The sequence below is a fragment of the Aspergillus ochraceoroseus genome (genome assembly GCF_002846915.1).
Source record: "Aspergillus ochraceoroseus IBT 24754 chromosome Unknown P175scaffold_8, whole genome shotgun sequence".
NCBI lineage: Eukaryota > Fungi > Ascomycota > Eurotiomycetes > Eurotiales > Aspergillaceae > Aspergillus > Aspergillus ochraceoroseus.
The window spans coordinates 603,165-616,441 of record NW_024468483.1 but is presented as its reverse complement, the minus strand read 5'-3'; the positions used below and the strand labels follow the sequence as shown (position 1 = coordinate 616,441).

Below are 13,277 nucleotides of genomic sequence, written 5' to 3'. Positions count from 1 at the left end.
TATCATTTATGCAATTCAAAGTGCAACATGCATTATCTAAGCCCATAGTGGAATGAGATCATGAACTTCTAACCTAGAGCTCAGCTCGAGCCATGAAAATTGTCCTGTGAAACACGTTGTCACCCTTCTTAAACACCAAAGGCTCTTCTATCACTTGATACTTGAAGCCTGTTGCGAATCCAGCGTCCCCGTACAATTTATTCATGTCCTCTTGGCTAAACCCATGCCTATGTATCGTTTCGGCGACTTCTGAGGGCGTTACATGCCGCAGTCCATTATCCTTATCATCCTGATGCTCTGGGATTATGTCAATGATAGTCAATACGCCGCCCTTCTTCAACCGCTCAGCAAGGCGGCTCATGGCTAACTCAGGTTTCTGGAAGTGATGGAGCGCCATGCTAACGACGATGACATCAAAGTCATAGAACTCCGGTCCCGAGATTTCAGCCGGCACAGACTCCCCTAGAAGATCGGCTTTGATTCCGACCATTTTGTCTGACATGCCTTCTTCTTGAGCATTCTTGTTAAACTCGTCAACCATGCCGTCTGAAACGTCCATGCCAATAATGCGGGTGACAAACGGCGCCAACGCCTTGTTGGACAAATCAGCCCGATACTTGATATTGTTACTTAGGGTCATTACGCACCATAGAGACCATCCCTGGGCCACATGCATATTCAAGCATCTTGATTTCTCTCCCCTTTCCTGCTTCGGTATCTGTCCATATATCACTAGCCCAGCCACGTTTCGCTTGAACGGTCTTGAACAGTATTTTGAGTCCCTCTGCGAAGTCGGCACGGTAGCTGCGAGACATTTTCCTGTGCTATTGTGAGACATCATTCTTTGGGGGTTCTCGTAAAATCATTTCAGAACTTACTCGAACGTCTGCCGGTTCTTTTCCGTCCAGTCGCTACTCATTGTTGCTAGGAGACCGAGGAATAGTATATGGAGGTATATGGAATGGAAATAGACGTTGAAGGACTGATCTGGGTATACTAAGAGTGGCGGTGGTGGTCTTCGGGAATAATTTGATACAAAAAAGTATCGTGAATAAGAATTCTGTTGGACAGGTAGGTAGGTTAGGCCCTCTTTATACCTTTCCCACCCTTCTCATCAGAAAATCGGAGAGTTCTCGGAGACTTCCCAGGAACCAAGTCACTGTTCCACCAATGTTGCCATTTATCAGCGAGCCGGATGGGGCGGTAGCTGAGCCATAGTATGTCATAGATAGGAATATGAAAGCTTTAGAGGCCAGTCCCTTGTCTGAATGGCGTATATAGATATCTCCTGCTGGAGGTTCTAGGTATACCGACACAAGCGAGGGGACAGCAGCTGGCCAATCATAGGCCAGGAATAGTCAGACATGAAGGTGCTCAGATCGAGAAATGTCGCCAGAACTCGCGGTGGTCCCGGGGTATGAGGGTCTTGTACTGTAACAATGGGTTAAATATTACCCAAGAGCTTAATACTTGATAAAGATAAAGAGTGTTAAGTATCCTTAAGCCTGGGCTGGTTGTTGACGTCGTCAAAGGTGCTGTCTGAATTAGGACTAGCGTGATAGTCCCGTGAGCAGATTGTCTCTTGAAGATGGACGACTTTCGACCTCAACGAGAACCAAGATCTCTCGCCCGAGCTTTGCGCCCTCTCCCTCTCCATTCTCACTTCTTGTTGTATGATCCTTTCGTCCAGATGCAATTCCACTATCTCATTTAATTAACAAGCAAAATAGACACAATGCAGAAGTGCCGGGCCGTTAATCCCGTCCTGGGGTCCAAGGCATTCGTCCCCACCCCCCGAGTTCAGTCCCAGGTGCAACGCCGAAATCTCCAAGATGTCACGATCACCAGGACTGGAAAGCCTCTTCTGAAGGTTCAGGGTGGACGGTAAGGACCCAATTGGTCCATTGTGTATAGTTGGATGGTGCTGACGAGCCTCTTCTTACAGTTCATCCCTCGGCGGTACTTAGCCTGATTCCCTTCTCGCCTACCTCTCATGAACCTACTACGTATATTAACACGAAATTGTGCTTTAGGACACACCGCGACTGTCTTTGGTGCCACTGGCTTCCTAGGTCGATACATCGTCAACAAGCTCGGTAGGTCACACAGAGCCGTTGAAGGAACGTCCAGAAGCTGACATCCATCAGCTACGCAGGGATGCACCGTCGTTGTTCCCTACCGCGAGGAGATGGCGAAGCGACATCTGAAGGTTACCGGTGATCTCGGACGTGTTGTTTTCATAGTATGGGAATCCAATGTTTGCCGGACTTGCCCCCCAGCCGTGACACTAACTCGTCTCCAGGAATATGATCTACGCAACACCCAGTCAATCGAGGAGAGCGTCCGCCACTCCGACGTCGTCTACAATCTTGTTGGCCGTGAATATCCTACCAAGTTCGTTTCAAGGATATCTCGTTGCTGAACCAATGTGCTGATGCTGTCTAGGAACTTCACCTACACCGATGTCCACGTTGACGGAACCGAGCGCATCGCGGAGGCAGTCGCCAAGTACGACGTTGACCGGTTCATCCACGTCTCTTCCTACAACGCTAACAAGAACTCCCCTTCTGAATTCTTTGCTACCAAGGTTTGACTGGACAATTCACGCCAACCAAACCCAGTTACTGATGGTCATAGGGATGGGGAGAGGAGGTCGCACGCTCTATCTACCCCGAGACCACCATTGTCCGACCTGCCCCCATGTTCGGTTTTGAGGACAGACTCCTCCACAGACTCGCCAGCGCTACCAACCTCTTCACTGCCAACCACCTCCAGCAACGCTTCTGGCCTGTTCACGTAAGTCCGCGCGAATTTATAGAAGAGAGCAGTTCTGACATTGAATAGGCAATTGATGTCGGTACCGCCCTCGAGCGCATGCTGCACGACGACACCACTGCCGGCCAGACTTTCGAACTGTACGGTCCCAAGAACTACTCTCCCGCGGAGATTGCGGAACTGGTTGACCGCGAAATCGTCAAGCGCCGCCGCCACATCAACATCCCCAAGGCTGCCCTGAAGCCTGTGGCCAACCTCCTGAACAAGTACCTCTGGTGGCACACCCTGAGCGCCGATGAGGTTGAGCGGGAATTCATCGACCAGGAGATCGATGAGAGCGCCAAGACATTCAAGGACCTCGGAATTGAGCCTGCCGACCTCAGCAACCTTACTTTCCACTACTTGGTGAGTTCCTTGGCGTGCATATGTAGAGGCTGAGTAGCTAACTTTTGCGCAGAAAGGATACCGAAGCTCTTCGTACTACGATCTGCCACCTGCTACCGAGCGCGAGCGACAGGAGGAGAGGAAGTACCTGCACGTTCTCGACGACCAGTAGTCTTGTTTTTTTAGTGTACATAAGCTTACTAGACGCATTGATTTCGTTTGTTCAGTTACTTCACCTACGCTTTGCTCCTGGTAGATCTATAAAAGTGCCCTTACACATTTAACACGGCGAGGGACTAGAAAACCTCCCGCATCCGCTTTCTCCGAACTCACCAAACCCACAACCCCCCCCCCCAAAAAAACCAACCCATCGAACAAGAAATCCTAAACCGGACAAGAGAAGGAAATAGAAAGCGCCAAAAGAGAGAGAATGACATCCCTCTCAACCAACACGAAACACAAAACCCCCATCCTGCTCCTAAAAACCAAATCAACCCCGCACGACGGCTACCACGAGTTCTTCTCCGCCAGCAGCAACGAGAGAGAATACGACCCAACTTTCATCCCCGTCCTCGAGCACCAATTCCACAAGGAAAACCTCCAGTACATAAAATCCCTCTTCGAGGGGGGCGCGTTGAGTCCCGGGCCGCGCAGGAAATATGGCGGGTTAATCTTCACGTCGCAGCGAGCCGTGGAGGCGTTTGCCGAGCTAGCGGGGGAGATAGATGGTTTGTTTTTCCTTCTTCATTTCCCTTTCTACCAAGAAAAACAAACAGAAAAAAAAAAAAGAAGTAGGATTAATGTATAAGTGAATGTGCTATTTATTTATTCTTTTCAAAACAGAACAAATTCGAAAATCCCTCGCCCCGTCTCTAATCCTGTACACTGTCGGACCCGCAACCGCCCGATCCCTAGCCACGCTTCGCGACGCCTACCTACCCGGCGCGAACATCTTCGGTGCCGACTCCGGCACGGGCGAAAACCTAGCTGCCGTGATGCTGCGCCATTATAACTCTGTATACGGCGGCATGGGCGTATCCTCCGAGCACCACGCGGAAGAGCGGGGGAAGCAAGGGAACGAGGCCGGGATGAGGAAACCCGCGTTGTTGTTTCTGGTCGGTGAGCAGCGCCGAGATATCATTCCGAAGACGCTTATGGGTGCCGTGCCAGAGAGGGACAGGATCCGTGTTGACGAGGTGGTCGTGTATCAGACTGGTGTGGTGGCTGGGTTCGAAGGGGATTTTGAAGGCGTTGTTCGTAGGGAACTTGCCTGCTGTTTTTCTCGTTCGCAGTGTAGTTCGGCTGGAAGCCATCCGCGGAAGACAATCTGGGTTGTTGTTTTCTCGCCGACCGGGTGTGATGCGATGTTGAAGGTTCTAAGCCGGGAAGATGGACTTGTCTTTGGGCGAGAACCGAATCGAGAAGCATCTGAGAGGAGGGTTTTTGTTGCGACCATTGGTCCTACGACGAGAGACCATTTGATTAATGAGTATAGGTTTGCGCCGGAAGTGTGTGCGAAGAAGCCGTCGCCTGAAGGCGTTGGGAGTGGGATTGAGGAGTTTATGAAAGCGTGGGAGGGGAAGTAGTGGCGTTTTATATCTATCTATCAGGAATTGTGATACCCTATGTATATCTTGACACACTGTGTTAACTTTATAACTTTATGTCAAATTTAAATTTTAAAACTGCGAATTGTGTTTATGCTCAAACTGACGCTGTTACCGAGGAGTATCAAAGTCCCAAACGTCTTGGATAGGGGAGTTAAAACAAAACGGAAAGAAAAAAAAAAAAAAAAAAGAGAGAGAGAAAACGGCCAAATGGAGCAAGATTAAGATCAAATGCGTGAGCATAGGTAATAGATTCCCAGATGTTTCTTCTATGCAGCTATGGTATGTGCAACGTTACTCGACTTCATTTCCTTATAGGTGCTGGCTGCCCTTTCACTTCCTACCTCTGTAACTGAGCGAATCCTCTACCGCATGATCTCTTCGTAGATTAGAGCTGTATAACATGTTAGGAAAAAAAAAAAAAAAAAGAAAGGAAAAATAGGGTGGACAAACTCTTCAACTGCTCCTTGCTTAGTGCATCCTTGTTCTTGTCAAAATCAAAGAATCCCTCCGGAATTGGAGGTGCTGTCGGCTCATCCTCCGGGTCGTGATACGGTTCCAGATATGGGTGACGTAGCGCATCTTCGACGGTAATTCGCTTTGTGGGATTGAATGCCAGCAGGTTCTCTAGAAGGTCCAAAGCCAAGTCATTGCTCTTGGGGAATAGCGCCTTGAAGGGAATCTTCTTTTTGAAAGGAAGGGAACGGATGTACTCCCGAGCCCGTCGGGACTTGATGCCATAATAATCTTCCATCGTAGGTGTTCCAAGAACATCCAAAATAAGGGTAAGCTGATGGTGGTCTGCTCAAGTTAGTTGACGATCATAACGTTCAATGCGGGACACATACAATCTTTTCCAGGGAACAGAGGTTTGCCACTGAGCATCTCTGCCAGAATACAACCAACACTCCACACATCAATAGCTTTCGTGTATTCCTTGAACGTCAGCATGATTTCTGGGGCACGGTACCAGCGCGTTGCCACGTATTCCGTCATGAAGCCGGAGTTATCGTCGGTCGAAGCAGCTGACCGAGCAAGACCAAAGTCACAGACTTTCAGATCGCAGTTAGCATTGAGGAGGAGGTTCGAAGGCTTTAAATCACGGTGGAGGACGTTCGCGGAGTGCATGGCTTTCAAGGCACGCAAGGTCTGGTAAATGAAATATTGGCAGTGGTCATCCGACAGATCCTGCGTACGGATAACACGATGCATATCTGTTTCCATCAATTCCTATCGTCTGTTAATTTTACAGATTGTTTAGGATTTCGGGTTGCAGGTAGTACCTGAATAAGGTAAACCTCGTTGAAGCTTTCGTAATTCCGGGGCCTTTGGATATCCAAGATGGAGATGATGTTTTCATGGTTAAAGTACCGCAGCAGCTTCATTTCTCGCAAGGTTCGCAGGCAAAACATCGAATGGTCAAATGGGGTGATTTTCTTGATGGCGACTTTCTGGCCGGACGGCTTGTGGATAGCGGAACTGACAGGGTCACTAAGTAGCCGGTCGAATGAAACCAACCAGTACTCACCAGACAACACCGTAGGCACCTTCACCGATCACATCTTGAATCTCATACTGATCGGAGACGTTGAAGGAGATCTTCCTTGACCCCCCTTGAGGAGGTGCTTGCTGAACCATGTTTGTTGATTTCGAACTGAAAAAAAAAAAAGTGTCAGTGAACACGGTTACAAAAACATGCGATATTAAAACGACCACACATTCAGATGCGCTCTACAAGAATATCACCCAAGCAAGCAACATTAGGGCTTTGTGCAGATAAATCAATGCATGGACCAAACCAGGCAGCCGAGTATAAAAGGAGCATGCCGCAGCAGTCTGCGATATCCGCTGCAGGTCCACCGCACACCAACATATTTAGAACATAAAATTGGCGCTTACATTTGCTGAGCTTTCCGGTGTCTCTGTAATTCAATCGATATGAAAAGCGCTGTGACAGCGAATCGGCGTTCTTAGATTGTGCGCTGAACGGGTGGCAGAAATTCGGGATTCTCTCCAAGATCGAAAGCGGGGTATGTATGGCGCGTGCTTGCTGTTATCGATCCTCGTTGCGCACGATAACCCCAGACGATCGGGTGAACCAGGGAATTAGGTAAAAAGAAAAAGAAAAGGCCTTGGGGGAGAGAGAGAGAGAGAGAGAGAGAGAGAGATGCGAGTTCAGACTTGATTCGTAAGATTTGGCTGAACAGGGAGGGGGACTGAGAGAGAATGGAAGCTGGTCGAAGTGCCGACGTGGAACAATTCCAAGTCTCCTACCTAGTCGCCGACGGGGTCAATCAACCACTCACACAGAAGGAGACAGAAGAATCAAAGGGAATGTTCGGGAGATGGGGATAGCAAGCAAGGTAGCAAGTGCGATTGAAAAGGAGAACCCTACCGATGTGCAGGACTGATCCGTGGCCTTTTCCTGGTGGATGTTTCACAGCCGGGGTCTAATTTTATTAATTTTTGGGGAGTGTTGTCCCTGTGAGAAGGTATTTGACAGACAGACGGGCTACGTCGATCACAGAGGTCAGCTCAAGGGGATATGAGGGAGAGAATGAGCTTTAGGTATTGCGGAGGGGCTGGAGAAGCAGGAAAGAAAGAGCAAGCAGAGAGAGATGCGCACGTAGTCCAGGACTAAAGGGAATAGCAGTAAGTTAATAAACCGGGCGCAGATCGGCCATAGTGGGGTGGGGCAGGAAGAGGAATAAATAGTTAACCAGATGAAAATAATTACTCATTCATGTATATGGTACGAGTCAAAGCAATCATCATCGGGAGGAAGAAGAGAAGGAAGAGAGGATGAGGGGTTGATTCGTACCTGTCAGAAGGAAATTGAGATTGCGGGAGATCAAAGCGGAAGACCAGAGTCCAGATCGTAGGTTGAAGTATGCGGAAGAAGATGTACTATGTAGATGTTCAGGAGAAGATGAAGAACCTTGGTTAGAGAGACGGAGGAACCGGTGGTTCAGGAAAGATGGAGATGTTCCTGACACTTAGGAGAATTAAGGAGGATTTAAAAAGTATTACAATCAGTACATATGTAGAGTACCTAAACTATATCATAATTCTTCTCCAAGGATTTGGCCATTATGTATTGAATATCATCATCCCAACTAATTAATACCTAACCACTACCTAACCTAAGGTACCTATTTCCCTCTAACTACCCTCTTGAATAATTCCTCTCGGTCCAAACTAACATAACAAACATTCAGGCTCAACGTCTCACCTCTTCAACCAGTGTTTCAATAGTCGTCCTCCTTCCTCCACCATCACTACCTCCAGACGAGTCGCAGCGCTAACTGTCTTCCCACTCCAAACACCATGGTCCCACACCGGGTCACTCCAGTTTCCAACTTCCCAAAGTCTAAGAGATTCATTGGCGAAGAGACTTAAAGAGAGGAGGGGGGGGCAATGCTATCCTGGAAACTGCCGCTACTCCTGCCGCCAGCTTCAATTGATCACAACTATCACATATCACAGACAACCGTCGAATCAAATCAGCTCTCGAGACTAGACTCAACCCGGGCCACTGTGTGAGTCTGAATTTGAGTTTACTTGCAAGTTCCCTACTTCTTTCTCTATCTACACTCTACACTACGGTACGGATACCTACCTGTCTCTCAAATTTCCCACTGTACCCCCCTGTCAGTTTATACAGGATGATGACCTCTTTCGTTGGCCTTGCTTTACCTTTTGATTTGCCTGTCTGTTCTCTCCGCGTGAGTCCTGCCTGGCAGGCTAAGCTGTGATCTAAAGTTTACACTGCATGATCCGCCAAACAGACGCCCAGACCAATGCAGCTGTCTGCTTCGGATCCTGAGCCTACTCACTCGCATGCTTTGGTTATTTTTATCATCATAGTATGAGTTGTAACTCGTGCGTACCAGACTCCAGGTCTATCTAAAAAAAAAAAATTCTGGGCAGCTACTATTAATATGCTTGGTTCTTGTCCGAGAACACCCCCTCTCTCCAAACCCCTCCCCGAAAAAAAAAAAAGGCGGATGAACTACGAACTGCAGGAGAGGATTAGCTTTTTATTTATTTATTTTATGTTTGTTTTTGTTGCTACGGATCAGGCTTAAGCTATCGTTAACGGGTCTAGCCAGTCGGGAAATTGAAAAAGAAAAAAAAAAAAAATTCATAATCATACAATAGAGAACGGTTGGGATGTGCCAAAAGTTAACCCATCGGAATGAAAACCACAGCCCGGGAAATCAAAAAAAAAGGGACGAAATAAAAGGTTAAAGCAAAGAATGGAATAGGAATTCAGGTGAATTGTTGTATATCTCATATAGTTTACCAAAATTTGTAGAAGCTATCATTACTGAACAACCTGTTCGTGGTTCAAAGCTCGTCAGTCTAAACTGTTTCCAGGTGCAACATGGGTAGACTTTGATGACGGCGGGCGGGGGGGGGAAAGAGAAGAAGAATTAGAACCTAGAAAACGGAGAGGGATCAAACCTTTTCCCGCAGCGAGCCCATCCATTGCACCAGGCTGACACCCTGGTCGGCTCGGTCCTCCACCAGCATCGACTGTGCCCACAGCCGGAGCCCAGGCTCGCCATCCTCTTTGACAATGTATAAGTGTGGCACCACAATACTACCAACACCCTTGGCCCGGTGGTCTCGACTCTTTTCAATAACCGCACGGACACGTCCGTTGAAGTCATTATCCAGCTCGGGGAGGTTTTGTTTGCCCACGCGGAGTTGCGACTTGTCAGGGAAGCCAAAGACGTCCAGGACCAGCTGAGGCACCGCATCGCGTCCAACCCACAGGAATTGGTTCTGGCCATCATCAATGAGGTAGAGGCCGTAGGGGACGATCCGTTCGGAAGACAGGTTGATTGGCGGGGGAAGGACGATCTCGCCGGTCTGGTCATCGGGCAGTCCCGCGCTGTCGGGCATGTCGTGAAGAGAATACATCTTCGGATAGATGTACTGGATAAGAAGAGGAAGGGGGAGGGTTGAGAGCAGGCAGAGGGCGGCAGATCTCATATCCGTGGGAATTTGGGCGGATTTCCGCAGGCCGAGCTACATCATGATCATCGTCAGTCAATCCACGAATCAACAAAAGATAAAGAGGAAGCGTTACATTTTTAATCATGGCAAGGAAAAGAACAGGAAGACCCCTCAGGTTCGCGGGGAACTGAAGGCCGCCGCCACCAACGCTTCCACCAGCAAGTTCCTTGCGGTAAGTCGAAAGCAACTCCACGGCTTTCGCTTGGATGGCCTCTCGGGCGGGTTCAAGACCACTTCCAAGCGCCCTTTCAACGGCCTTGTGGCTGAAAAAGGTGGCGACCGCCTGCTGATCTGCGGATGCAAAAACATCCGCCAAATTCTGAGTGGTAGGAAGTGCCAGGGTCAAAACTCGAATTCTTCGCTCGCCGTTGCAGGTGGTGTGAAGAACGGCGGTCTGCAGGCAGACGACGGGTTTCGTGACGGTCTCATCGATGGCAACTTCAACAACATATGCCTGATCACGCGGGAAGGCTGGGAATGCACACAGGTCGGAGCTACGGTTGAAGAAGTTTCCGTAGAACGTGTTCATACGCAGACCGGTGGTGGCACGGACGCGGAGCACGGCTTCTAATCCAATCTCTGACGAGAGATAGTCGGAGAACTCACGCGCAAATTTAATAGCATCTTCCCCACGAGCAGCATTCCAAGCAGGATAGAAATACGTTTGACCACCAGTATACCTTGGAAGATTGCTGAGCGAGGCCACATCCTGGTACTGGGAGGAGAACAGGAACATATCCACTGAAACCTGTGCCTTGGAGCACTCCACCGCGAAGCTCTTGTAGAAGCTATTCGCAGTCTGGAGCAAGCTGTTCTCCTTGCTCGTTCCCAAAACCTTCTTATCCTCCCTCATAGTCAAGGAGCCATGTCCCACATTCGGCAGAGAAGAGCTAAGAACGGTCATCTTTCCTCCGACGGGGGCAATCAGCTTGTAACCAGCACGCAGAGCGGATCCCATCGCACAGCCGTTGTTCTGGGTATTTTGGAACATCTCCTGCAGCTTGTCAAGGAACACCTCAATGTTTTCGCGGCACTCGCTAAGAGTCACCAGAAGATCACCGGGGATAGGAAGGAAAGGTTCATCCAAGTCGCTGACAACCAACATGCGAGGGTCAGAAATCTCCGATCCATCCCGAGGGATGGTGAAATAATGAAGGCTAGAATCAACCGCAACAAAGCCCAACCTGGTTCGTCGGTCTGCATTTGGAATTCGGTCCAGGCTCTCCTTGATGCACCGAGCGCTTGTAGCCAAGAGACCGTTGGTGACCGAAGCGTAGCTCACGTCGATCAGGAAAAGATAGACAAGGGGCTGCGGAGGGCGAACCATATATTCCTGGGGGGCGACAAATTCCACTACCGCATGGTTGAGATCAGGTCTCAATGACCGATCTGCGGGTTTTTGTAGAGTTGTATCCCAATCAAAAGCCTGAGGTACATCGTTGGTCAGGTTACACATATTGCAGCGCCACCGATGTCCGTGGTCGAGGAAGGTCACGAAAGGGTTGATATATGATCGACAGCGTCGACAACGTGAGATGACTTGGTCTGGGATGACAGGGATCGGATCTTCGGCGTCATGGAGCGCAGCGTAGGGTTGGATAACAAGGGCAAAAGGAAGCTTGGACTTCTTCAAAAGCGAATGGGTTGTCGGGACGGCATTCAATGTTGACCGCACATATTTCGGAGGGCAGTTGGCATAAGGAGAGGGATAAACGCTAGTCTAATGAATGAGTTAGCATCAATATTACACATATGCAGACTCTCAACAAGCACGTACCCCTGGGGGCAAAACAATGGGAGGTGGAGGGTAGTCAAGTTCGGCAACATTGAAAGGCTGGGTGATCAAATCGGTCGGATAAAGCTGATTGAGAGGAACTGGTCGCGGAGCCTGTGAAGCTGGTTGAGGAGCGGACTGGGGGGGCATAAGGTGTGGATCAGTCACCCCCATAGCACCAAATTGCTGGGTCATCTGCGCGACACCTGGGGCAGCAGGCGGAGCATATCCTTGGGCCATTTGGGACGGATCAACTCCATAGGCAGGTTGTTGCTGTTGCGGCGGATGGTATGCTCCATAGCTACCTCCAGCGGGGAGTTGTCCCCCTAGGGCAGCATTGGCACCAGAGCCAAACTCAAAAGCCTCGCCGGCATATGCTCGCTTCTTTTTCCCAGCAGCTTGACCCTGAGCAGCAGCGGGAGGAGCCCCCGCGGCTTGCTGGGGGACCGGCTGACCATACCCTTCCTGCGGAGGATAATCCCCTTGTGGTGACGCCATGAGGAAATTTGCTGTATGCTTTCTCGTCTTTCACTGATTTTCGATGATTCTCTGGACCGCGAGTCAAGGGATTGATGTAACGTCGCGGAAATCGCTACAGGCTCACTGTTTCGGAGGGGAGTCAATGGTTGGTCATGATGGATGGGGAGAACACTTGCATACTAACAGCCAGAGATAGCGAATCGGGGAGCCAAGAGAATAAAGCAGAAATTGAGTAGAGGCGCCCTGCAACACCACCTCGAAAGAAACAGACGAGGAGTTATGGAGGGGAGTTTGGAGCAACTGTGGGAGCGGAAGGCCGTCTGGAGTCGGGCGATGAGGTGGTGGTGGTGTACGGTGGCCTTTGCGGATGGTTTGAACTCCTTGCGCCAATCAGAGAGCCCCGCAGGTTAACCGATCAGGGCGAGGTTTCTAGTAGCTTCAACTCAGAGCGACCTCGTGAATAGCTGTTTTTTCAATGTGGCCAGATCTTGTTCTCGGTTGGAGCGACTGGGGTGTTCTTAGAGCAGTAGAGAGGCTGTGCAAGGAAATTGTCGTCTCCATTAGGTACCTAGGTATGTATGAATCTGTTCTTGTGCGATGATCTCATAGGCCAAAAACTACACCTATTCTACAAGGTACCTAACTACCTGGTATATATGTATACCTAGATACCCAGCTCCTTACCAAATATTTAGATATTTGCTGCTAATCTTCCCGGAGAAACCTGTAATAAATCTCTCCATTATAGTGTATATAATTACTGGGGTATGCTGGATGATTGTAGTTGTTCTCTGAAGACGCAAAATACCACTAGCAGTGTATAACCTCCATATGATAGCACGATTAATATACATCAGTTCAGTCTACTAATGAGTATCCCGCATTATATACTAAAATACTGTAGGTTGAAGGTAAAATTCACTGATTTAAGAAGAGACTGCTAAAGTAAAGGTATAAGCAACTTGTATGTCAAATAGTTAGTACGTGGTGGTGTCCTTGGGACCATATACACACAACACAGAATAATAGAACAATAAGAGAAAAAAAACATAGACTCTGTTCTTCAAATCAAGCCATACTACTATACGTCCAAGTAAGTTTAATTCGACGATTTTATTCTTATACCCCAGCATACCTCTCTCTAAGAAGGGTTAAGCGAAGAATCAAGTAGTAGAGGTTGCCGTGCCAACAGGACTGACCGCAAGTCACACCACAACGAAGCTCTCTCCCTG

At 48.9% G+C, this 13,277-nt stretch overlaps 5 protein-coding genes across 5 annotated transcripts; 2 read left to right on the top strand and 3 right to left on the bottom strand.

Annotated features, from left to right (window-relative positions):
- Positions 1-9: 9 nt before the first annotated feature.
- P175DRAFT_0504023 (class I SAM-dependent DNA methyltransferase) lies at positions 10-1,008 on the bottom strand. Its single transcript, XM_040897754.1, has 3 exons — positions 879-1,008; positions 648-819; positions 10-592 (listed from the first exon to the last, which is right to left on the bottom strand). Exons 1-3 carry the CDS (start codon positions 917-919, stop codon positions 74-76), a joined length of 732 nt encoding a protein of 243 aa, XP_040749522.1. The 5' UTR covers positions 920-1,008; the 3' UTR covers positions 10-73.
- Positions 1,009-1,735: 727 nt separating this feature from the next.
- On the top strand, positions 1,736-3,331 carry P175DRAFT_0443686 (complex I NDUFA9 subunit family protein; the record flags this gene model as incomplete). Its single annotated transcript, XM_040894195.1, has 9 exons — positions 1,736-1,884; positions 1,946-1,959; positions 2,034-2,096; positions 2,148-2,242; positions 2,303-2,394; positions 2,446-2,587; positions 2,638-2,796; positions 2,845-3,180; positions 3,233-3,331. The coding sequence occupies 9 exons, from the start codon at positions 1,736-1,738 to the stop codon at positions 3,329-3,331; spliced, it is 1,149 nt and encodes a 382-aa protein (XP_040749521.1).
- A 172-nt stretch (positions 3,332-3,503) lies between these two features.
- Positions 3,504-4,822, top strand: P175DRAFT_0504022 (uroporphyrinogen-III synthase HEM4). The gene is made up of 2 exons (XM_040897753.1): positions 3,504-3,887; positions 4,003-4,822. Exons 1-2 carry the CDS (start codon positions 3,590-3,592, stop codon positions 4,743-4,745), a joined length of 1,041 nt encoding a protein of 346 aa, XP_040749520.1. The 5' UTR covers positions 3,504-3,589; the 3' UTR covers positions 4,746-4,822.
- A 112-nt stretch (positions 4,823-4,934) lies between these two features.
- On the bottom strand, positions 4,935-6,420 carry P175DRAFT_0504020 (mitogen-activated protein kinase). The gene is made up of 5 exons (XM_040897752.1): positions 6,295-6,420; positions 6,050-6,245; positions 5,615-5,996; positions 5,220-5,567; positions 4,935-5,160 (listed from the first exon to the last, which is right to left on the bottom strand). Exons 1-5 carry the CDS (start codon positions 6,402-6,404, stop codon positions 5,132-5,134), a joined length of 1,065 nt encoding a protein of 354 aa, XP_040749519.1. The 5' UTR covers positions 6,405-6,420; the 3' UTR covers positions 4,935-5,131.
- A 2,606-nt stretch (positions 6,421-9,026) lies between these two features.
- Positions 9,027-12,371, bottom strand: P175DRAFT_0504017 (COPII subunit SEC24). Its single transcript, XM_040897751.1, has 4 exons — positions 12,226-12,371; positions 11,569-12,168; positions 9,865-11,511; positions 9,027-9,803 (listed from the first exon to the last, which is right to left on the bottom strand). Exons 2-4 carry the CDS (start codon positions 12,061-12,063, stop codon positions 9,228-9,230), a joined length of 2,718 nt encoding a protein of 905 aa, XP_040749518.1. The 5' UTR covers positions 12,064-12,168; positions 12,226-12,371; the 3' UTR covers positions 9,027-9,227.
- Positions 12,372-13,277: the final 906 nt, after the last annotated feature.